At 47.6% G+C, this 25,578-nt stretch overlaps 1 protein-coding gene across 3 annotated transcripts in view; it reads right to left on the reverse strand.

Annotated features, from left to right (window-relative positions):
* The window catches only part of PMP22 (peripheral myelin protein 22), a 35,484-nt gene extending 16,103 nt beyond the window's left edge, over nt 1-19,381 (reverse strand). The window contains exons 1-3 of one of the 3 annotated variants that reach the window (XM_005582942.4): nt 19,209-19,381; nt 14,718-14,829; nt 13,140-13,239 (exon numbers count right to left, since the gene is read on the reverse strand). In XM_005582942.4, coding sequence (XP_005582999.1) covers nt 13,140-13,239; nt 14,718-14,795 — 178 coding nt within the window. In that variant the 5' untranslated portion in view covers nt 14,796-14,829; nt 19,209-19,381. Of the gene's footprint in view, nt 1-13,139; nt 13,240-14,717; nt 14,830-15,308; nt 15,467-16,506; nt 16,631-19,208 lie in introns of those variants that run through there. The other 2 variants (XM_005582941.4, XM_045375320.2) reach the window with 2 other exon arrangements.
* Between the last annotated feature and the right edge of the window lie 6,197 nt (nt 19,382-25,578).

Raw genomic sequence — 25,578 nt, forward strand, 5'->3', positions numbered from 1 at the left:
AGGAAAAGAACAGGGGCTTTTCCTATCCTCCAATAGCATTGATCAAAAGCTACACAGTGACAGCGAGAGAAAAAAAAAAAAAAAAAAAAAAAAACAGAGCCCAGCCCAGAAGAAAGCAACTTCCATCCAGCTCCAAAAGGCTGGAGCAAGATTCAAGAGCTCTCGTTGTTATTCAAAGGGAAGCCCACAGGACCCTGAGGACATTTCTAAGTTCAGATGATGCTGCTCCCCAGTCAGAACCATTCATCAGAACTGGAATAGACAGATAACCAGTGCAGTAAGAGACAGCAGATACCACACACTCCGAAAATGACAGGGCTTTGATCCTGTCCAAGGATAGGGTCCCGTGTGAGCAAGTGCAAAGCCTGACTCTCTCCAGCATTTGCGTGCTCCGATTAGGACAGTCCAGGCAGGGCTGGGCTCTGTTGCCAATTTCTTCTGACCACCTGTCTAACTTGCCGCATACATTTTTTTGGCCTTGAATTCTGCTTCACTAACTTGAGGCACTAATATATTTTACTGGGTTGTCATAATCATCAAACAAAAGAGTTGTCATTGAAGCTCTGTTAAAGGATAGTGCAAATAACTCCACCTAAAAGGCTGATGTGAGAAACAGGGTAAACAAGCACTTACAGGCTGTTATTGAGCGGCCAGGTTCTGGAGCATTTCTATCTGGGTCACACCAAGCAGTATGAAAATGGGAGCTACAATGTTCACACAAGCCAGGTTATTAGCACATCGGCCAGAACTCCAAAAAGTGTTTTGATACAACTTTGGCATCAATTCATATCTACTCTCCAGCATAAAGGTGCTACAGAATCAGAGAGCAAATATCTGCACAGACAGCAAACTATCTATAAAGAATCAGAGAGCAAATACTTTAGGCTTTGCAAGTCATACGGTCTTCTTAGCAACTACTCAACTCTGCCTTCGTAGCACAAAATCAGCCATAGCCACAGACAAGATGTAAATGAGTGGGTGTGGCCCATTCCTCCAACAGCCATATATCCAATAAAATCTTATTTACAGAAGCAGGTTGGATTCGACATGCAAGCTATTACTTGCCACACTCTGCTACAGCAAAACAAGTCAGATGTACAGAAAATAATTATTCGAGTTCAGAGAAATATAATGCAAGGAAAAATGCTGTCAATTACAAACCTGTTTTATTTAGATCAAACCTCGTGTGACACCAACATCCCAAGTGGCTAAACTACAGATTAACACAAGCCCCAGTGTGGCGATACTCTTCCCCACCCCCCACCCATACTTGCAATTTGTATGCAATAAATAGTAGAGGTTATGTTGAGTACCTGCTGTCCTCCAGGCCACACTCAGTTCCTGGTGCAAAGTGGAGGCCTGGTAAATATTCGTGGAGTTCCCATTGGCAGTTTTAAGCTAATATCCAGCCTTGGTGCTGAGCACTGAATTAAAAACTAAAGCTCTGGCCAGGCGCGGTGGATTACAGATTACACCTGTAATCCCAGCACTTTGGGAGGCCGAGGCGGGCGGATCACGAGGTCAGGAGATTGAGACCATCCTGGCCAAAGTGGTGAAACCCCGTCTCTACTAAAAATACAAAAATCAGCTGGGTGTGGTGGCATGTGCCTGTAGTCCCAGCTATTTGGGAGGCTAGGGCAGGAGAATCACTTGAACCTTGGAGGCGGAGATTGCAGTGAGCCGAGATCATGCCACTGCACTCCAACCTGGAAACAGAGCAAGGCTCTGTCTCAAAAAAAAAGTTCTTTGCAGGCCTCCTGTTCTGAGAGTGTCCGGTACAAGAGCTGCTGACAGCTTTCTGACATGGGCTGTGGCAGCACCCAGACCCAGCTCCCCCCCAGATAGTGGGAAGCTCGAGTTGCACAACAATCAAGGCTCATTTCAAGGTCAGATTCCTGCTGTAGGAGCAGCTGAGCAATGAAGGAAATACATCAGCCCCCTCAGCTGTATTCTTAGCCCAGGGCCTACAACCCAGTGAGTTAAGGACTCAGAAAGTATGAAGCACTTTTCAATGTAACAGGTCATGTGCTCTTTCATTACCAGCATGGCACCAACCCTGCCCCATATCAAGTCCCACTCTGGGCAATTCATAAAACCGTTCTGAGTCAAGAGAATAGGTTTTTTGAAAGTGAAAGGAAGGACAGTTGCAAAAGAGTCAGAAGAGACCTTAGAGAGGCCAAGAGAGAAAAAGCCATGCAAGGGTGAATCACAGAGGCAGAGTTATTAATACTTCTCATTTGCATAGCGCTAGACTGTTTTCAAAACACATGACCCCAAGACCAGGACTCCCACGCCCAAACCTCCCAGCCCACAACCATCACACAGATCGCCATTTTCCTTATTTCTCAGTATGAATGTCATTCCAGAAATAGCTGAGTCTCTGAAAGGCCCCCATCCTAAACAATGTGGCCTTTGCCCATATGCTTCGCCCACCCGCTCAAGCATGCCCAGAGCCCAGCGTGGGTCTTGCCCCCTGGGCTTCAACTTCTCCCCCAGCTGGTGGCTTTGAAATGGGGCTGGCTGGTCAGGCTAACTTTGCCCATGATTCATGCAGAAAGCAAAACAGATGGAGACAACTGCGTGCCAGCGTGGAGCTCACAAAGGCGATGAAGGCTACATGGGCGGCTCTTTCAACAGGTATTTCTAGGGGCGTTTTAGTTAGAGCAAAGCCTGTGTCTGGCCACTAGTGGGCACAAACTGCTCAGTAAGTGGAAGGAATCTTCGTGTCAAGGCATTCCGGCTAAAGCTGATACAGTTGTTCAATGACCTGCATTCCTAATTAAGAGGCTTTGTGGCAGGCACAGAGCTAGTTTGTCCGACTCTAGTTTTGCACTTTGGCATCCATATTCTCGTTCTGCTAGTGAGTTCTTAGACTTCTAAAGGGAATAACATGCAGCCACTGAGGTACCTGAGGTTGCTGGATAATAGTAAGCTGTTTGAGGCTTTTTTATACCCTTGTTGGAAAATTCTAGAAACAGGGAAACAGAGTAGGCTTTGTTTCTCTAAGAATTGCTCTTGGAAGACTTACTCCACCAGATACAAAAGAAAAAGGAGGCGCGTGGGTTGCATGATCAAGGATATCAATCTCCCTCCTTGGTAATTTACAATGTACCATGAATGATCAAAGCCTGCTTAACTTTCAAAACTTAGTGTCTTTCAAACTGATTTATCAGGAAACTTTTTTTTTTCTGTTTTTTAAAAGAACAGCTCACTTAAAAACACTGAGTTTGGCCACAGAAAATGACGAGAAAGGCAGTTGCAATTGCAGTCATGAACTGCATCAGTGGAGAATGAACAGGGAATAATTGGTTTAGTTTTAAGATCTTTAGGTTTAGGAGGAATTCTCCCTATAGAAATAATAGAGTTCTCCTCCTTCTTTCCCCCAAAGTATGAAAAAAGACCATGCATGATGGAAATTAAGAGCTAGAACAACAGAACTGCTCCCCTCCCCCAGCGACAGTAAACCAGTGCCCATCTGCAAGCACAAAACCCATCCCTGCTCCCTCTGCCTACTGAAATTCTACCCCATTGCCAAGGCCCAGCTCAGAGGCCACCTCCTTTTAGGATCCCTCGATGCAACAATTACATCCTGAACGTGAACAGAGGCTCCGGGACCCATGCAATGTGCAGGTCGTACCTCAACTTCAGGTCCTACCTCAATGCCCACTCTGCTTTTAGGAAACCAGGGTACCTGCCCCAGATTACCTAATTCGTTAGAGGCAGACCCGGTGCAGAAAAACAAGGAATCCCTGATGCCCACACTACTAGTTTTTCCACTACAACACACTGGGGTGCAGAGAAGTCAATGATATGTTTGAAATCTAATGAATTAAATGATTCTACCACCATTCTTCAGACTTAGAATCCACACAAACTAGAGAGGGAGGAAGGAGAATGGTGTGGCAAAGAGAGAGGGGCTCCCCTTATTCTCCGCTCATCAGCCTGCCAAGCCAAACCACTGACCAAACTACAGACGGGCAAGTAGAGGCCTTGCTTCTGCAGCTGGGACTCCAGTGGAATCCCCAGCACCAGAGAAGCCACTGAAAGAAGGAAGGAGGTATCACCACCGGAGAAGAGAAAGAAAAACTGCAATCGTCAACTGTTTGAAGAGTCATCATGTAGAGGAGAGACCGGGGTCACCCTGCGGTCATTGTCCAGGAGGCATTATGGGGATTTAAACTCTTTAAGGACGAGCCAAGCAACTTGATAAAACCCAAGTCCAGCACATCAGGCATGAATGAAGGCAACCAGAAGTGACTGGACAAAAGAGGGGCAGTGTTGGGTTTAACGAAGTAATTTCTTAAGTGACAATATCTCCTGGCATTCCTCCCTCATCACTGGCTGTTCATCCCCACTTTCCTTCCTGTACCCTCATTAACCCCTGGCATGCTCAAGACTTAGCTCTGTTCTCCTTTTCTGTCTTCTGCTCTCAACTCCTCCCCAAATAACTATATTCGGCACCATGACATTGAATACCCTTCGGTATAGAGGAATGACTCTGGACTTTGAATTTCCAGCCCAGACCTCTTCCCTGAGCTAAAGACTTCTAAATTGAAGTGCTTTGCTGATCTCTCTGATGATCAAAATGTAAATCCTGATTTCTACCCCTTGCCCCAAATCTTCTGTTCCTCCTCCAGTCTCCCCATCTCAGTCCAAGATCCAGTTACACACCAGTTGCTCAAGCCCAAAACCTAGAGTCATCTAGAATCATTCTTCCCTAACTTCCTACATCTAACCCATCAGCAAACCCTTTCATGAGACCTGTTTTCTTCTCTACTTCCCCTCCCTAGCTAAGCCACCAGCTACCTCCTAGAGTTCTTGTAAGGATTAAATGCATTGCTCTTCAAAGAATGCCTGGCACTTACGTGAGCTGTTTGTATTCTCAACATCATCGTCATTGTCATCTCAGTGTCATCATCATGTCCAGTCTGGACTATGACCACAAACTCCTCACTGGTCCCCAGTTTCTACTCTTGTCTCCCTAGAATTCATTCTCAACAGCCAGAATGAGCTTACAAAACACAAATCAAATCATGACACTCTTCTGCTTAAAACCCTTCAATGATGTCCCAACTGTCCTTCTCAGTACCACAGCCTGTGAGGCCCCAGCGATCCTGCTCTCATCCCTCTCTCCCGCATTCCCCACCCTCTTTTCTTCAGCTAACTCAGGGCCTTGGCTCTTCCCTTTACCTCCTGGAATTTTCTTCCCATGGTTCTTCCTATAACTGGTCCCTCCCTGTCTTTTAAATCTCAGACCACATCACTATGGAAGGAAGAGGCCTTCCCTGAGCAGCTCATTCCTCCAGTGATGACTTTCCATTGGATCACCCTATTTGTTTCCTGCAGAGCACGTTCCACTACCCATAGTGATGCATTTATTGTGTATTGCCTGTTTCCTCCAGCTCCTTGTGAGCTGCACAATGGCAGGGACCTGCTTTTTCTTGTTCATCTCTGTGCACCCCATTTCTAGAATAGTGGCCAGTATGTAGGACAGGCTCCGTAGAGTTGAATAACAAATGAATGGATCTCACTATTAGCTCGTCAAAAATAAAAGAGGCTGTCTTGAAGGTAGTGAGTGTCCTATCAGCGGTAGGATGAACATGTGGAGGGCATATTGCAGACAGGTCTGCAGCTCGATGGGACAGGGAGGAGGGATGGGCCAGATGACTCCAGGTCCCTGCCAGTGTTGGGGGCCACACGTGTGTGGATGACTGCACAGTCAGAAGGCTTCATCCCAGACAGCCTTCTCTCGGGCACCAAAGATCAACATCCACAACCTCAGGCTGCACCATGGCCAATCCCTGCTCCTGAAATGCAAGGCATGTTTTCTTGGTGCTGGTGAAATCTTGGGGATACAACTGAAGTTTTTTTAAAGCAAAGACTAGAGTTTCCAGGTCATATGGTTCAGACACAGGTTCAAACAAACATTTAATACTAATTCCTGGGTATTGGCATTAGAGAAACTCTAAGGGTTGAAATTTTGGCCTGTTGACAGCACATTCCATCCTCTGTACCTCCTTTGCACCACTAGGGCCTCAGCATCTCATAAGAGCATGTACAATCCAGAGCCATTACTTGGGTAGAGATTACGGGTTGACTCAGGGAGCCACAAAGGTTTTAAAATGTAAAACATGGGCCCGTAAATGCAGAAGGTCTCCTGTGTTTTCTAAAATCTGGCCAACAGCTGGGCCACAGACAAGGAAATTGTCTGGTGTCCTTGCCAAAATGACAGTGTCACCAAATTGATAAATAAGTCCTGGGATCATTCTGAAGACAGAGATGATAGGAGTCCACCAAGGACTCATGTTGGGGGCTGCTGAGACTGGCAAGATTTAGTTTCTCTAATTTTCAACCTAAGGCGCTGATCTAATGCCGCACACAACCTATTAATAGTCACGAGTTTGCTGTTTCTGCTGTTGCTGCTGTTTAACAGAAAAGAAGAGTAGTAAGTGGTCATCTTTTCAGTGCCTGGTGCTGGTCCAGCCCACATACTGTGGCAGAGGAGACCCACCTGTTGTCACTGGGAAATGAGGGGCTGCAAGTACTGCCCTTAGACAATGGAGGTGGCCAAGGATGTTTGGGGACAGATTGGAGGACAGCTCAATAATTCCCTTATGCTTTGGTGTTGAGCACTGGCCTCCTCTTTAAAAACAAAAGTGATTCAAAAAGGGACACACTTTTTGTGCCTAACACCTCAGCATGAAAAAGTTTCTCAACTACCTTTTCTTCTGAGACAAGAGAGGACTTCGTGAGCAGGGACAGGGCCTGAGAGACAGATTTTACCAAAGACAAACTCTGCCTGGGTCCTGCCTCATCACTGAAGCTGACGAAGACCAGCCAGGGGCCAGGGCAAGCCAGAACTGTGCCCTTCCAGCTCCTGGGCTCCCACGTCGCCTGTGGCTTAATTCCAGTATTCTGACCCATCCTGCTGCATATCAGGTCCACACGAATTAAATAAAGAGCAGGGGAACGCTTGTGAGAACTTGGACTTGATATTTGGATCTTGGAGACTTAAAAACGAAAAGCACTGGCTCATTCAACAGCAGGGCAAATATTTTGCCTGAATCCTCTGGGTCAGTAGATTTTCAACTCGCCCATAGGGTCTTGGGGAGGAGGCTTGGCACACCCCTCCCCCTCACCAGAGCCTTCCAGACTGTATGAGTCTGCAAACTAAAGCTCCAGGAACTGGCCTCATTCAAAGCTAACCCATGGACCCTGCCTGCCATGCCCTGGGGCTCCACTCTCTTAATTAAGGCAAAGCCAACCTACTTGTTACTCAAAACCAGTTTTCTAGCATAAAATGTTCACAGTTATTTTCTGATTGTGAAAATAAAAGATCTCAATAAGGAAAACAGGTAAGGCAGCAAAAGAAAAGAAAACAGTCAAAGTGATAAGAATCCTGTCACCCAAAATAATCACTGAAAATATAACCGATGCATTTCTACCTTGTACAATTTCTGATATATTCTGCCTTATGGAGGCTTCGGGACTATCACTCCAACTTGGAATCCAGCAGACCACTGAGAAACCCATGGAGACAGCAGGTCTAAGGAAACCACAAAGATTAGAAATGCATGCATATGCACCCAGCTCCTCCCTAGTGTGGGTGGGGGGCACACACACTTTGAGATGGTCTGTGATTCTACTTACCCCTCACTCTCTGTTCCCACTATTCTGCCCTGCCCTCTGTCCCTCAACTAACAACCTCCTTCCCCGCCCAGAGATCTTGCACTTGATGGTCCTTCTGTACAGAACCTTCCCCAGATGTTCATATGGCTGGCTCCTGGCCACCCTCAAGTGGTCACTCCTCAAGGAGACCTCCCTTCACCTACTGCAATCCCACTTTATCCCATTTACCTGTCTTACATAGTTCTTACCATTACCCCCCCCCCCAAATTCTCCATGTTTATTGACTGGTTTGTCCAGTAAAACATAAGCTATTGTTCACTCTTGTAACCTTAGTACCTACGGTAGTCTCTGGTACACGATAGTTGTTCAAGAAATAGTCTCGCATGAAAGATCAGAAGAGAAATGAAGAGGCTCCCGAAGTGGGAAGGTCATGTTTCAGGAAGTGAGAAAACGCTGAAATTCCAAGATGAGGGGAAGAGAGATGGGAGGTGAGACTTAACAGGAGCAGGAGTGGATCGTTCAGGTAGATTTCGATGGGCCTCGTTAAAGATTTTCCTCTGAAGATTAAGACCAATGAAGGGCCTCTGAAAGGTTTCCAAATGAGGAGTGATATAATTAGGTTTGTGGTTTTTTAAATATCAGCCTGGATTCCGTATGAAAAATGAGTCACAGAGGAGCAAGAAAGGGTGCAGGCAAACTAGTTAGGAGGCTGCCCTGGCGCCTCTGACAAATGAGGAAGCAGTGTGACCACAGGTGGGCAACAGGCGTTGGAACCACGGGGTGGCCTGAGGGACCCGTGACAATGCTGAGAAGAGAAAGAAGGAAACACGTCAAGGCAGACCCTAGATATTTGGCTTGCCAGCTGGTGAAGCAGCATTCACTAAAATACTAGAAAGTGACAAAGGGGTGGATTTGGCAGAGGAGATAAGGACTCTTTCTCTGGCCTAGTGGCTTGGGGGGTCTCTCTTCGATATCCCAAGGGAAGTGGCCAGGAGATAGCTGGATAAACAGGTCTGGGATTCAGAAGAGAGGTCTGGACTGGAGGAAAATAGAGATTCAAGAGACGTCATTAAATAATAACAAGACGGCTGGGCGTGGTGGCTCACGCCTGTAATCCCAGCACTTTGGGAGGCTGAGGCTGGCGGATCACCTGAGGTCGGGAGTTCATGACCAGCCTGATCAACATGGAGAAAGCTCGTCTCTACTAAAAATACAAAAAATTAGCCAAGTGTGGTGGTGCATGCCTGTAATCCTAGCTACTCGGGAGGATGAGACAGGAGAATTGCTTGAACCCGGGAGGCGGAGGTTGCAGTGAGCCAAGATTGTGCCACTGAACTCCAGCCTGGACAACAAAAGCGAAACTCTGTCTCAGTAATAATAGTAAAACTTCATTTGTGCCTGGAGAGGTGGTAGAAATAGAGAGAAGCCTCGACAGATCCTAAAGTTTCTGAGAAGAGTCCATATGAGAATGGTGGGGTGCTGACAGAACCCAGGATGAAGCAGAGATGGACTCTTTGAAGAATGCTGAAATAACCGGGACTTACGGAACTGTAGAGGGTGCAACTGAGCTATTGCAAAAGAGTATGATTGGGTATGGGAGGGGATGGTCAAACCCTCAAGGGAAGTATTCCACACCAGGCTTACAGAGAAGTACTTGCTGTCAAGTTTCTGTGATTTGAGAAGCCATGTTTCCCCCAAGGCCGAATGACTATATTTCTCGCCTTCTCTTAGAAATAGGTGTAGGTGTGACCGTGTTACATTTCATTAAAAGAAAAGGGGATTCATTCTTCCCCACCTCCTTTCTCCACCCTACTGCTTGAATCATGGATGTGACAGCTGGAGCTCTAGCAGCCTTTTGTTTCCTCAAGATGACAACCAAACCCAAGAGATGGTTATGAAATGAGCTAGCAAGTATCTGCATCTCTGACAATTTCATGGAACCTCCATACCTCTCTCAGGCTACCTACTTCCAGACTTCTTTGAAAAGAGAGAAAAATAAATGATCATATTTAAGCCCCTATCATTTGAAGATGTTCTCTTATACACAGTCAACCCTAATCCTAACCAGAACACTAGCCAACTGGTCTACCCCATCCCCTGCCTTGCTCTACCCTTACCTTAGGTCATGTCATTGCTCTAACAGGGAATATTCTCTTCCCCCTTGCCTGTACTGACTTAAATCCTGCCCATCCTTTGGAGGATGGATCAAATTCTACCTCCCACCAGAGATTTCCCTTCTACTTCCTCCCTGAATTCGGGCACTGTCTGCCTGCCTCCCTTTGGGCATCTGGCCTGCTCTGCCTTCCAGGAGAGTGATTCACCCTTCCATAGTTATCTCCTGACTCCTTGACCAGGCTCGGGACCATCAAGGCAAGGCCCATGCTTTCCAGATCCTCGTATTCCCTGGGCTGGAAAGGAACTGGATACAAGATCATAATGAATATCCCCACACTAAGCCTCTCTCACCTCTGCCTACACGAGGCAGATAAGGAGGGGATGCCAGAAAGTATATAAACACATTTAGAAAAACGAGAAGGCAGGCAGAGTCAAAGTCAGTTAAAAATCTAAAACTATTTCTAATATCAAGATGTCGTTTGGGGGCAAGATCTGGTATATCTCTTTCAAACTATACAACCTAGATGTTAGACTGCCTCATGGCACGATGCCAGGAGGCCTCATTCATATAGAAAACAACATAAATGGCAACCGCCAGAGAGAGGTGCAGTGTCGTGGTCGTGCACCAGAAAAAGGAGTCCTTTCAGAAAAAAATACCAAGCCACATGGCACAGTGGCTCACGCCTGTAATCCCAGCACTTTGAGAGGCGAGGTGGGCGGATCACCTGAGGTCAGGAGTTCGAGACCAGCCTGCCCAACATGGTGAAACCCCTCTCTACTAAAAATACAAAAATTAGCCAGGCATGTTGGTGGGCGCCTATAATCCCAGCTACTCAGGAGGCTGAGGCAGGAAAATCGCTTGAACCCAGGAGGCGGAGGTTGTAGTGAGCCGAGATCATACCACTACATATTTTTTCACACTTGCAACATATTCTTCACAAATCGATGTCAATAATGAGTTACTTTTGATTACTTAACAAGTATTTTTTTTCAAACATACTTTCTAAGAGAAATACAGACACGGTAAATGGTTTGCAACGAGCATAGTTCATTTGTAAAGGCAGTATAATGTTTTAAAAATTACACACCTTTTTCAGCTTATTGTTTGCTGCCACAATTGTTAAACTCAATCGAAGAGGCCCCCGAGAATTCGACACTTAAGGCTGAAGTCGTAGCAAGTGCTGCCACATTGGGGAAGAGAGCGGCAGAGATAACCACCACTGGGGAAGTGTAAACGGAAATTTCAAATTTAGATTAAGCCTGAGTGGAGTGGAAACAAACCCAGCGTGTTCAGGGACAGCGTCCAGATGTTTTCAAAATGCCCTGATTGTGGGAGCTGAGAAGGGAGATGTGGAGAACAGACACTCTGGGGTGCTCTCAGAAAGCAATGAGACAGATTTGAAACCCACCCTAAGGAGGCGTTGTAAATGAACCCAAGAACAGGAGCTTGGCACAGAAGGAACAAGTTGAGAGATAAGAAGTTTCCTGATTAAAATAACCCTAGTGCCTCTGAGATCTGCTTCTAGCACCAACTGACAGCTATTTCCAACCGCAGAAGACACCAAATGCAAGTCAGTAACAGGCTACAGGTCAATATCGCTTTCTTTCCTGCAGATGGTTTAAACACAACTTAGCAACTCCTCTGCCACCTCGTTTCTGCTGAAGCTCAGCCGGGTTTTAACACACCTGCCAAAACTGCCCCCTTCCGGGCCCAAGAGTCCAGGATTCCGTGCCAAGTCGTGTGGCCAGATGCCACTTGGGGATGGCGCCTGTGAGCACCAAAGCCTGCCCTTTTCGGGCTGAGTCACTACTTGTAACCACCAGGTGTCAGTAGCGAGGACGGAGACTCCTCTCCACAGTGCTCAGGGAAATTTAGCCAGACCCTGAAGGGGGAGAAACCAGATGCTGTGGCTTTGGGGACAAGCAGTGCTATGGTCACATTCTCAGGCACTCGTGAGTATTTCATTTACTCAGTTGCCAACTCACCATGCAAACCCACCATGCAATTTCTGGGATGGCTTTAATTCAACGTCTTTCACATACTCAGAGACAAGATTAAGCACTGTTCTCACTTCAATAGGACTGGGATCTTTTCTCCGTTCCCTCCCCAATCCAGAAGGTAAAAACATAAAGCAGGGTTTTCCACTCCTTGCTTATCTTCTCTGTATAAATTACCAAATGAGTATTTTAGCAGTTTCTATTTGTACTGTGGTTCAAGGAATTTGGTTAATAATGCTTCAGCTTGGGACATGCTCGGGTATTACTAGGTACAGAGCCGTAAGAGGGAAAGTCTAGCAAAGAAATTGGATTATGCAAAGCCAGGACCAAAGGCCACTTCACTGCCTGTTTTATTGAACTGGATCTAAATTGGTTTCTCTCATCTGGTGTAGCATCTTGAACATATATACTGGATCTATGAGTAGCTGCAGCAACATTTAAAGTTGTATTTCTGTGGCCTTTTAAACCCAGGATGTTAGGAAAGCTCTGCTATATCTATAGGTCCTTCCAGCCTGAGGACACATCTTTTGGAACAAAAGATCATGTGGATCCAGGTCCACGAACTTTTAACACCAATCGCTGTGGCCTACCCAGTCACCAAAACAGCTCATCCTGTTTACCTCCGCCTGTCTGCATCCAAACACGCAGGGCTCCTGGCTGGGCATTCCTTTCCCTCTGGGTGCTTAGGGTATCTAGTTGGTGCTTCTGCTGCCAACTATCCCTTAATTTGACCCTCATGAAGCCTGGCTTCCACATCTCTCAAGCAAAGATGCTGAGGACAGAGGAGAAATACAATCTTCTGGATTAAGGACTCCAAGGCTTAGCTTAGGGTTTTGCAAACAGCTTCAAGTCCCCATCTTGCAACAAGGAAATATTCAAAGGTTTTGATGCTAGGTGGCATCAGTGAGGTCCAAGACCTGGAAAGGCAGTCAGTCTTGTGTCCATATGACTGATGGTGCAGTGAGGCAGTCCCACTGTCACTGCAGCAGAAAAGGGAAGGACATTTCTGAATAGGCACAGCCACCAAACCAAAGATACACGTTTGATCCAATGTCCCAAGGGGGTCTGCCTAAGGCTTAGCTATCATACCACCTTTACAGCTCCCATGTCGACATTTTTTTTTTAAATCACAAAAAGCATTATCCTAAGTGATCAGGAGGGCGCTAAGGGCATGTCTCTAGATAGAGTGAACCATAATCATGCCCAGGATCTCAGCTTCCCCAGTGAGATCACCACCCCTCCCATTTGCCTTGGACTCATGGCTTCCCGTCACATCCCAACCCACTCCAGCAACAGCATTCTGGCTTGTGTCTTCCAATAAGCGTTTCCAGCTCTGGACTGAGAAATGTGTTACAGGCATCCGAGGACAAGCTCGTGGAGCACAAAACCAGCCTCACCGTTTGGTGATGATGAGAAACAGTGGTGGACATTTCCTGAGGAAGAGGTGCTACAGTTCTGCCAGAGATCAGTTGCATGTCCATTCCCCACGATCCATTGCTAGAGAGAATCAGATAGATATCCTGAGTCAGGGAGGGAGTGAGGAGTGAAGGAAAAGGGGAAGGAGAAAGGCCCAGGGATGGCGAAAAGCACCCTGATGCACCTAGCTACGCCGCCCACCCCTGCATGGTAACAGCCAACGTTTTATGACTTAAAAGCACGTTGTAAATGGAAAAGTTCTCCATGCACACGGAAACGATTATGTGCAGAGATGTTTACTATAGTAGAAGGAGCCATGAACTCAACCTGAGACACCTGCATTCAAGCCTTCTCTCCTCCCAGCATCTCTGGGGATCATTCCCCAAGCCCCTCTCTCTGAGTCTAGTTCCTTGTATATAGCTCCTATCAATCTGATGTTATCATCACCAGGCACCATGGAGATACTGTGAAGATGCTTGTAAATGTTAAACCAAGTCACAAATCCCCAACATAATTATCTCTCACAGAGACTACAAAATCATGCTGACAGGTCGGGCACAGTGGCTCACGCCTGTAATCCCAGCACTTTGGGAGGCGGAGGCGGGCGGATCATGAGGTCAGGAGTTCGAGACCAGCCTGGCCAACATAGTGAAACCCCGTCTCTACTAAAAATAAAAAAATAAAAATAAAAATGAGCCAGGTGTGGTGGCAGGCACCTGTAATCCCAGCTACTCGGGAGGCTGAGGCAGGAGAATCGCTTGAACCCGGAAGGCAGAGGTTGCACTGAGCTGAGATCACGCCATTGCACTCCAGCCTGGGCGACAGTGCGAGACTCCGTCTCAAAAAAAAAAAGAAAAGAAAAGAAAAAGAAAAAGAAAAAGAAAAAGAAAATCAGGCTTACAATGTGCCTTAAATTAAGAAGTGAAAGCCACCATAGGAAAACTGCCTGAATGTCTGCTCATCTTCATCGCCAAGAAAATAACTTTAAGATCTCATGGGCTGGACAGTTTTGTAACATAAGTTACTCTGATGGCCTGTTTCTATCAGTGGAAGCTTTACTAACAAGGCGTTGTGTTCATGCCGTAAAGGCGACATGGGACCAGTGAACTCTTTTCCAGAAAAGCCCATTTTAACTTTCCAATTTCAAGTCCTAAAAGGGTGTTTTATAAATTAATTCACCCATCTGACTACGGTTTGGATTTTAAAAAATCCATAAATACCCCTCTTCTTCAATGAGGCTGCATCAAGAAAAAAAAAAAAAAAGTTAAACAATCTTATCAAATGAAGGTCGGGGCCCCTAGATCTGCTGTGAAGTTATTTGGCTTAAATAGAGACCTGCGCACCTAACCCAGCCCAGCGCTCGCTTCGTTCCTATCACTGAATCTGCTCTCGTTTTCTCAAAGCAACTGGAAGGGGGCAGATTGCCAGAAACTTCCCTGGGACGTCTGAGACTTCCAACTGTCTGCAAATAACACAGTCCTGAACCAGAAGGAGCAAGGGCTGGGAACCCAGATAGGGAAGAGCGGGCCGCGCAGGGAGCCTCCCAGCCAGGCACTCACGCTGACGATCGTGGAGACGAACAGCAGCACCAGCACCGCGACGTGGAGGACGATGATACCCAGCAACAGGAGGAGCATTCTGGCGGCAAGTTCTGCTCAGCGGAGTTTCTGCCTGTGGGGAGAGCGCTGGGCGTGAGGCCGAACGCACTGGGCCGAACGAGGGAGGCGCGCGCAGAGGGAGGGTCCCGCGCACTAGCGTGAGGCCCGGCCTGGCCCAGCGCCCGCAGCCCGCCCGCCCGCCCGCGCGGGTCAGGAGCCTTCGCGCCGCCTGCCGCCGAGAGGGGGCAGCAGCCTCCTGCAGGACCAGCGCCCAGCGTCCAGCGCCCAGCCGGACCCGCCTGCAACGGAACATCTTTGCTTTTAGAAACAAAACAAGCGGTTCGCACGTCTAAAAACACCCAGGGAATAGAGGGGTTTCCAGAAAATATGACCAGAGGCCACTGCACGCTTCCACCCACCCCGAGCGCCTCCCGGAGACCGCCCTGTAAGGGGAGAGGTCCCGTTCTCCGAGACCCCAGTTCAGACTGTGAATTCGCCTACGGGGTGGAGGTAGGGGTGAGGGGAGTAGGCGCCCAGATTTCCGTGATAGACCTGGAGATACCCGTGACATGCGCTGGGAGAGACAGCAGCGAGGAGGCTGGTTTCCCAGACCCCAGTGCTCTCCGCATTCCGTTCGTCTCCAAGTTTCCACCCAATCCTGCCAGCGTAGAGGAACCGTCCTGGCCCCAGCTCAGCCTCGCGCAGACTCTGGCGGCTCCGGAGAGGCGGTGCAGAGCCAGAGGAGTGTGGAAAGGAAAAATGGCTCGGGAGGGTTGCCCGGACCCTGCGCTTCCCGTCCACCGCGCGCTTCCCCAGGCGCGCCCAACTGAGACTCCTGGGGGCAGGGGGCATTCTGCTCCTGCGCTAGACCCGCATGCTCGCCTAGGGGTCCAGTCTGCACCCCAGGCACTCAAAGCCAGGACACGGACCCCATCAAGACTGAGCTCCGGTCTGGGCGCGGTGGGACAGGAGCCCAGGAGCCTGGACCGAAGGGAGTAGATGTCCAGCGGATGGGAAAGAGAGACAGAGTAAAAGGCCGAGTCCGATAATTTCAGCCGGTCAGAGCTGGCAGGCCATCTATCCCAAGTAATGCGGTCCTCGCCCCTCATTTTAGACTTTGGGGGCAGTGAAGGCTGGGATGACTTGTTAGAGGACATGCATGGCTGTGGAAGATCTGACTGAGACTCTGGGGACCATTTCAGGCAGAGTCTTGGGCCAGGGAAACAACGTTTCAATAACCCAGTTTGGAAAGTACCCAATCTCAGGCCCCTCCGTTTCTCTCCACAAGCATCACATTCAAAGACACTGGAATGCGCTGGAAGAAATAAACAAGGATTTCTGATGACTCCCAGAGGGTTTGAATTAAACAGATGGCATGAGGCTGGGAACTGGGGAGCCACAAGAGTCCAGCACTCTCGGGATGTCCGCCACAGGGGCTGTTTTGCCACTGTGTCCCGGAGTCAACGCCTCTTCAGCAAGGCGAAAACTGAGACGCCCTTATGCTCTATCCAGACACCAGCACCATCACCCTTGCCCTGTAAGGTCTTACAGACCATAAAGGCTCCCCTCGTTGTATTACTCCAAGCCCCATTGGAAGGGAACAGGACACACAAGGGACCCTGTGCCCCTAAACAGAAGCTCCAGGGAGCTGGCCAAAGCCCCGCGCCTGCTCTGCGCCTTCTGACACCCTCACTGGAAGATGCCCACATTTCTCCTCCATCTCCTTCACTGTCCCCACCAAATCACTTACAGCCCAAAGGAACAGCTGTCCCGATCCTCAGGGTGGCCTCAAGTACAAACTCGGGTGCGTTGGCTCCGCTGCCGGCGCGGTCAAAGCTGCGCTGCGGGGCTGCGCGCGCGCGAAGCAAGGGGGCAGTGGGAGGCTCCCGGCGTTCCCCTTTAACGGGAACAACGCCCTGTTTGCGTCGCTGCAGTAGGGTGTGTCCCTGGGTCAGCGTGTGCGGGAGGGCGGGACTCAGGGAGGAGAGAGGGCAGGAGAGAGGGAGGGCAGGAGACAGTTAACTTGGCCTTAAATGCGCCTCAGGGAAAAGTCGGTCTCTGCAAAATCGCGGCGACTTTTACTCGAAACCAGAGGCGGCCGAGCTTTCTCACCTCCCACCTCCCTCCTCCCCCGGCCCCGTGGAGATCATGGAAACCTAGTGTTGACCGAGAAACTGGCTCCTCAGCCCACCCTGGGAAGACTCAGCCAAATGTAGCTCAGCGGATGCCCAAGGATGGGTTTCGGGGCGCGCCGACGCCGACCGCGGCCGCGCGGGGCTGAGGTTGGATTCCACTCCCATTAACAGAGGGCAGCGGGCGCTTGAGCGCTGAAGGAAGTCCCTCTCTTCTCGGGTCCTGGAGCCCCTGCCCTGTCCTGGCGTCTTAGCCGGGCACACCTGCACCTCGTCGGTCCCCGCTATTACTGTCTGCACCTACCAAGCATGCCGGCTTCCTAGGATTGGCAGGGATTGATCTAGCGGGCTCTGCTTGAGTGCGAATTAGGGAAAGAAAAGTCCGGCGACTACCGGATAGCGTGGTCTGGGATTGGGCTCCTCCTAGCCTGGGCAAAACCAGACTACCACCGAATAAGCTCAGGCAAAGTGTTCCTGCAGCAGTCGGGCTTGGCTGTCGGCCTTGGCTGGCGTCCTGGCCATGGGGTTTAGGGGGCGGGTGCGAGGTGGCCATTTGAGGTGGGGTTGGAGCAGCCAAGGAAATCAGCTGATTCATAGCCTCCTAACGTGACCCGCCCAGCGTTACAGGGAGAGAGGCTAGCCCTTCAGTCTCCGCTTGGCAGAGGCGCGCCCAACTGAGACTCCCGTGCGCAGGCCAGCCTTGATGCACAGGACGGGGAGCAGGAATGTGGATGTTAAAGGTCTTTGCCTGAAAATGCAGCAGTTCGCGCGCGCACACACACACACACACTTCCCTACCTCTAGTGTACTGTGTCATAGAAGCTCATCCCTCTCAATGATTCAAATAATTCTATATTAATTTACAATTTGAAAGGAGCTGCTACTTTAGCTAATTGTATATTCTTACTGTAAGTAAAAATAAATTTGAAAAAGTCTTCAAACGGTGATCTTTTTAAAACTCTCATGTTATCAGATTAAAATGAAGTGTACTTGTAAATTGTATTTACAGTTCCCATTACACGCCAGGCACTTTGCCTGGACTTTTGTATGCATGGTCTGTGAGAGGCAGTGGTTAGGCATTCTGTCTCTGGGCTCCAACAAACCTAATCACCTTGCTTACTTTTGTTGTGAGTTTGGACAATTTCTGAAGTTCAGTGAGCTTCAGTTTTCTCAGATGCAAAAGGAACTAGTAATGCCTGCTTTAAAGGTTTATGGTGATGATTGAAGGAGACAATATGTACAAAGCAGTTAACATCGTGTCTGCAACATAATAAGGGCCCAGTGCCCAAATTGCCACCACTATTGTTATATCACATTTAACTCTCACATCAACTCTTCAGGGAAGACCTGACCACCTCTGCATGAAAGTAGCTTGTAACTCTGATAGGTAGGTCGATCGATCGATCGATAGACAGGTAGATCGATAGATTGATAGATATTTATAAATGAAAGTGCATAGGCAAGTAGAAAAAAAATGTCTAAAGACCTGGAAGTGTTTTCTTTCCTCCATGGGTCATTTTATAGGTTAGATTTGCTCTAGAAATTATTACTTTGTTTTATGCTGTTTGGACATTTATTTATTTAACCAACATTTTTGTGATTACTACATACTCAGGACAGTTCTAAGTAAGCACTTTACAAATATTAGCAAATCTAACTCAGGATTTTCTTTCCCTTCCTTTGTGATTTTCAAATAAACTTTTTAATAAAGTCTAATACACATACAAAAAAAAGTGTACATATTGGGTGTTACAGGTCGCTTCTTCCTTTCTTTTGAACCCAATAGTTTAATCAATAACCACCCAGGTCACAGCGACACCATACGCTGCCAGACAGGTAAACCCAACCCATCTGTCCCTCACTGCCTCTGGTCTCCTGCCTGGCTCTCAATGGTGGGAGAGGAAATGCTACTCAGTGCCTGCTGACCAGGCTTGCCACACCCAGAGCCCGGCTGGTCAAGGCTCTGCCACAGGTGGCAGCTTCTCCCTAACCTGCTTACCAAGGCCGCCTGCCGGGTGTGTGTGAACAGCTATTTTCCATGGGGGAAGAAGCATCTAGATTCCTTTCTTCCTTTCAATCTGGATGCATTAGGGTTTCTAGATGCTCTCAGATGGCCCCCCACCTCCCCAGCCAGAGTGTATATCCACCTCTTAACCAAGGATATAAAAAACCCCCTGAATGTCCAGTCAATTCCAACACAAATGCACCATCTCTCCTGCAATCCTTTTCATTTGCAGCTTGCAGGGGGTGGGGAATTAGGCAATTCTTGTAAAGCATAGGCATGCATCACCCAGAGGCACAGGTTGCCAATAAAACTCACCCAGCCAAACAGCGTAACCCCTTCTTCCAAGCGGATTTCTTTGCAGTCAAATGCAAGGGATGCTGAGGCAAGGCCCTCCCCACAGGACAGCCAGAGACCCGCAGTCGACAGACTAAGCCTGCAGCTTCCAACCAGGCTCCCTGAGATGTTCCCTGGTGGTGCTCCCTGTAACTGAAGCCAGACCAGGCGTCTTTCCAGTTTATTCAGGGGCTGGTCCAATGCTGGGATATGTCATGGTGGCCTGAGAGGTTCTCAGCCTCTATTATTTAAAGAGACAGTGTCCAACTTTGTGTGCTTTCCAGAATACAGTAATCCCAAGAGGCCCTGCAGGGCATGGGGAAACTGGAATCAGAAGGGAGAAGAGCTTTGAGTATGCCTGAAGTCTGTGATGCCAAGGCTGTTCTCTCTGGAAGTGCCAACCTGTGTAATACCCAAGAGGCCCCACTGGCTCCCCTCCCCTCCCAGTGAATTTTGCAGAGATTAAATATACTCTGTGAAGGATCTGTGTCTACAGTGTTACGTATGTGCAGGTAAGTTTTATTTTAAATAAACATCATTTTAAGGGGCCCAAACATTGCACAGCTAATCTCTCACAGCATCACAGCAGTGAGCCAAATGTCTCAGGAGTCACCAAATCAAGCCTGCTTTGCTCCAATCCCTGGTTGGAAAGACTCTCTGTTGCCTGCTCTGTCTGCCTAGACCCCATCGCAAACGATCACATGTGTTGTACATTAGAATAAAACTTAGGGAAATGGGTTCTTCCGACTCTGTCTTTAATGTGCCCTCATCAAGCTGACCTTCATGAGATAATTCAGTGTAAGTAAACGAACCTCTACTGAAAGCTTTCTAACCTGTCAGGCAGGATAGGCTGGAAGCGCAATTGGAAATTCTTGGAGAGGGAGGTAAAGGAAGTTATGGCATTTTTAGGTTCTTTGAAGCGTACCCACTCCAGCTCCCAGAGAGTCCTCCATCCCTTGAACCGCTTCTAGCTGCAAGCTCCAACACAAGGGGACTGGTTTCATTGCATGAGTTTCCTGCAATTCTGGTACTCGTGGCATAAGACTTCCTCTTGTGTCAGGGATCCCCAGTCTGGAGAGACCTGCAGAGTTTGGAGAAGTCCCTCCCTGTCACACACTTTATGTGTGGTTGGACTCTCCGGTCACAAGGGCCTCTCAATGGCCCTCTCTCCTGTTCTGCCCACAGCCAGCATCTGCTCACAGTCACCATCACAGCCAGCGCCGATGAAACAGTTTCACCTTTCTCTCTTGGCTGAAATCATTTTTATTTTTCCCAGCAGTGGTTCTTTAGAATCACTCAAGAGCTTTGTGAATGACCTAGCCTGGGCCATGCTCAGAGAAGCTGACTCAGGTGGTGTGGGATGGGGCTCAGGTATGGGTAATTTCCAGTGTCTCTCTCCCCACTGGATGTTTGGTTATCCAGCCAGGTTGCCATGTGGGGTTAGATTGTCCCTGATTTCCTTCCAGCTCCCTTCTGTTGTGGAACCCAAATGGAGATGAGGTGCAGTGTGGGCTGCTGCAGGATTATGCAAGTTATAGGTCAGTTTTGCCAGGCAAAACAGGTGTGTGTGTGTGTGTGTGTGTGTGTGTGAGAGAGAGAGAGAGAGAGAGAGAGAGACAGACAGAGAGACAGAGAGAGAGAGACAGAGAGAGAGAGAAAGAGGAGCCTCCCTCAATCCTCCTCTGACATGGTCTGTACAGGGACCGGGAACAGTGAGCATGGGTTTTTGCAGCCTCTCCAGACAGCCTTTTCCTGGTTACTGCCATGTTCAGGTCCAAAGGCTACATGACAGAGGCTGCTCTCCCTCAGGCCAGGATCAAGCCTGAAGACATCTAAGATTATTTCTGATCTAAGAGCTAAAGATTCCGAGGAAAAGGGGCAGGGCCTAGTGAGTGTGGGGCATGGTTTCTGGCTACATAGGACCAATCTGATCAGCCCTACCTCTCTGCTTCCATGAGCTCCACATTCTGAGACCTGCTCCCTTGGCCTCCTGTCTCTTTTGTCCAGGTCCTCTGGCAGCCAAACCCTAGAGTCCCTGTTGGCTGTCAGCACCAGAGCTGGTTACTGTTGTGTTCCACCGGCCCTGTCTACCAAATGCCAACACACTTGTCTTTACCCATCTGGGCCAGACTCTCTTCCCTTCCCAGAGCCAAGTGAGGAAAATTCCTTCCTGGTCCCCTGTCTCCCATTTCCAATAACCCTGTTGTCAGCCAAATGGGACAATGTCTCTGCAAAGCTGTAGGCAATATCCCACTGAGCCTCTTGCAAAATAAACACATAGAATAGTCGCCAAATAACATTTATTATTATTTACTGTCCTCCCTTCCAGTTATGAAGAGGAAAAATGAGAATCGAGATTATCTGAGGAAACACAGTTGAGTCAATGAGACTGGCTACTTCCAGCACCTGAGTTGTTCTGCTACACCACGCTTCATCGGCTCAGTGGCATCAATCGTCCGCAAGTCCTTGATAATGATGATAATAGGTTATATTTACGTCGTGTTTAGCATATGCCAGGCGCCATCTTCAACATTTTATATGTGTCAAATCACTTAATCCTCACAACTGTATGAAATAGGCACCCCATCATCCTCTTTTAGAAGAGGGAGAAACTGAGGCACAGTGAGATGTTCAGTCACTTTCTCCAGACACACTGCAAAGAAATGATAGGCTGGATTCCAATCAGGCATTCTGGCTACAGATCCCATACTCACAGCCTGGGCTATCTCACATTCTACCGTGCCCCTAATTGTGCCCAGCACGTTCCTAGCATATTTTCTCACCATGCTTCCATAGACGCTATCATTTAATGTCCTATTTGTATGAAAGATATTCTCACTTATACACATTTATGCATTCATGGTTTTTTTTCCATTAAAAAGGCAAGGACATATCCTAAGACATCCATTTTTTCAGCACCAGTCACATTAGTACAGCTTTCAAGAATCCTGTCTCATCCTGTCAATAAGACTGTGTGCTCCTCTGGGGACATTTGCATTCCATACATCTGTACAGCACCAGCACTGGCAGAATCCTGCTTGTAGGTGACAATTTAATTTCATAAGAGTGAAATGTCCATGACAGTGGAATCCTAGCAGACTCTTGAAGAGGGAGGAAGCCCTTCTGCACTTTATAGCTAATAAAATGCTGTTGACATATAGCAGTATCTTATTTAAGAGGAACCATTATAGTCATTTTCTATGTGAAGAAACTGAGACTTGGAAAATTTACAATGTTTCCTCCAGGGACTAGCTAGTGAATGCCAGTGCTCGGGCTTAAAAATGTCAATTCCTCTGACTCCCAAATCTGTAATTTTTTCACTATGCAGGCTCCCCAGAGAGAAAACCAGAGGCAAGTCTGAATTTGGTGTTTGTCCCGGTGATGAAGTTGTTGTTGGAGCATCTATCCCACCAGGTGCTCAATCAATATCTGAAGAGTGTTTACACTAAGAATGAAGTCTTTCCTCTGTCCTCATAGCCAGCAGCCTGTGTGGGAGTTCTTGGCCAGCCCTGGACACAGCTGGCCTGGAAGGGTCCTCAAAAGTCAATCCTGCCTCATCTAGACTCAGCTAGATTGTTTTGATGTTGAGTGAGAGCAGCTTGTTGAAAGAACAAGCAAGGCAGGGAAAGAAGGCAGAGGGGAATGAAGGAGGGAAAGAAGGAAGGGAGGGAGGGATGGAGGAAGGAAGGAAGGAAAGGAAGGAAGGAAGGAAGGAAGGAGAGATGGAGGGAGCTATGGATAGGAAGAGGGGAAGGAAGAGAAGGAGAAGGGAGAATAAAAGGAACTGAAGGAGCCAGTTTGACTTCCATGACGGAATTTTCTACAAGTAAGCAAGTTTGAAATTATGTCAGGTCTCAATCCCTAGAAGATATTCTTTATGAACAAGACAGACACAGTCAGAAAGCAACATAAAGACACACAAAAAACTCACATTGGCACAGGACTGTTCCCTAAACAACATCTTTAAAAATACAGAAAGGTATCTTGGAGTAAATTGTATCTTTAGCTCCTTCACCTGTGGGAGAGAAAAGTCACAGAATTATTATGTTGTGGCAGTGGGACCAGACCAAGTACAAAGGACTCTCTGTTCACAAATGCATTGTTGCTTAGGAAAGCCAGATTCCACAGATGCAAGTAGTGGGGAGAAAGCAGTCTTTTCTCTGACATCTCACGAGCTAGCAGCTAGAGGATTCGGGAGCAATGTAAGCGAGAGTCAGAAATGGACGTGTACTTGGGATTGCAAACTCTAAAACTCTTCTAAGACTGCTTACTCCTGAGTGAAAATGCTTCTGCTCCAGTAGGGCATAGGTTCAAATCAGATGGGGAAGCTGAGCAATCTTGCCACATGGGAATGGACGGAATGGGGAGGAATGCAGGGATTTTCTAGGTCACTGCAGACCAGGCATAGCAATGTCTAGAAGAGAAGCCTTGGCTTGATGTGAGAGATTGTCCTTATTGAGACAGGTGCACAGGAAGACCACTGTAACCCAAGGAAATGCCTGCTTCAGGCAGTTGAAACCACACCAAGAAATGGGGCATTAATCTCCAGCAAGGACAAGGTGACCGCAAACAGTCCTGGATGGGACCCTGGGAGGTCAAGCCCCATGATGCATCATAGTCCCCACAATGCACCATTCTGTGTGCACTTCTGAGCCTAGGGAGCACCAGTTGTACTTAAAATGAACTGGAGAGCAGATGTTTTCTTCATCTCCGAGTTCCTGAACCACTTATCAAGTGTGAAACCTCAGCTAAACCAGGGAAGTTCACAGACAAAGGTCAAATCCTTTTGAGACGTTCAAGGGAAAGCTGGGCAAAGCTTCAAGAATGTTTACTCTTCATTGTTAGACTAGGAAATATCTAATCCAGAAGACTTCACTGGTAAGCCTGGGCCTCATGTAATTGTTTTACTTTAAATTTTGGGCTGAGAAATTAAAATTATAGAAATGTCTCTTTAAAAAGTCATGGATGTGCAAAAATGTGGCTACAATGGTATTTATAGCCAAATAAAGGTGGCATGTTTTATAACAAAGAAAAGTGTGAACATCCTAAATCTCAAATACTAGAGAAATGATTGAGTAACTTTTGGTACAGTCATGAGATGAAATATTATGTAAGTATTAAAAATAACATCCAAGAAGAAGGTTTAATGAAATGAAGAGCCATTCATGATGGATACAAAATAACACACCTATAATTTGTTAATCACTGGCTATGTGCCAGGCACTGTGCTAACCGTCTCATTAAATACCTACAACAATCCCATGAGGGGAGAACTGCCATGACCCCCAAGACACCCACACAGCGAGAAAATGGTGGAGCCGATATATAAACTTTGACCACTTGAAGCCAAGACCGTAGGTTCTTGACCACTAAATTCCATCAAATGTACAGCCTTTGAGTACCACTGTGACAAAAATGAAAGTAAAACTGAAAGAATGCAAAGACAGAAGAATGCAATACGACTGAATTTGTTCAACACTGTGTTTCCAAGTTCTAACATTAAATGGGAGAAATAACCGCATGGAACTGAACACATAACAGGATTCATTGTGGAGAGCGATCGCACATCTCAGCCTCGTGCCTCCGTCATAAGGAGTCTGACTCTGTGACTTCAGTGTAGGAAACACACACTGGGTCAACCCCAGGCAGGCACTGGGAGGGCCACGAGCCAGGTCTTGCTTCATCTTTTGCACTGACCCCAAGTGGGGTCACTCCAGGCACAGAGGTGGTATAGCAGTATTGGAATGAGCTGTGCATCTTACAATGTTGATGGTAAAACGTAGGCATTTATATAGACCATGAGTTTAATAACTATACCTTATACCTATTTAAATGCATTGGGAGATTAAGAAAAATAAAAGGAAAAAAGAGAAGTGGCTTTGTACTTTCTTGATCTTGAGGGAGCCTGAATGAGCCAACAGTTGATTGGTTTAGGTATGTGACTTTAAATATGAGAATCCCTCCAACCCACAGCAAGAGCATGGTCAGACATGTGGTTCAGATGAGTAAAACTGCACTGACATTTATGGTCAATTTGACCGAGGGAGAAAACTCTCATGGTTGCCAATGGTCTATCACCTACCGCATTGCCTTCTTTCTCAGAATCCCTCTCTCTCTGGCTTTCCCTACCCCTCCCTCCCTTTACCTCTCTCTATCCCCTTCCATTTTTTTTCCCTCTCTCTCTCTCTCTCATGTTCCAGCCTCACAATGTGAAACCGTAATGAAACTGCAATCACTTGGCTATCTGAATTCTGTGATTTTGTGAGCTCCTTGATTATTGGGAGACCCAAGGTCATTTTTGAATTCCTCATCCCAGTAAAGCGTTTCTACCCATCCTCCCCAGGGGACAGTC

Source organism: Macaca fascicularis, chromosome 16 (genome assembly GCF_037993035.2).
Source record: "Macaca fascicularis isolate 582-1 chromosome 16, T2T-MFA8v1.1".
NCBI classification, from domain to species: Eukaryota; Metazoa; Chordata; class Mammalia; order Primates; family Cercopithecidae; genus Macaca; species Macaca fascicularis.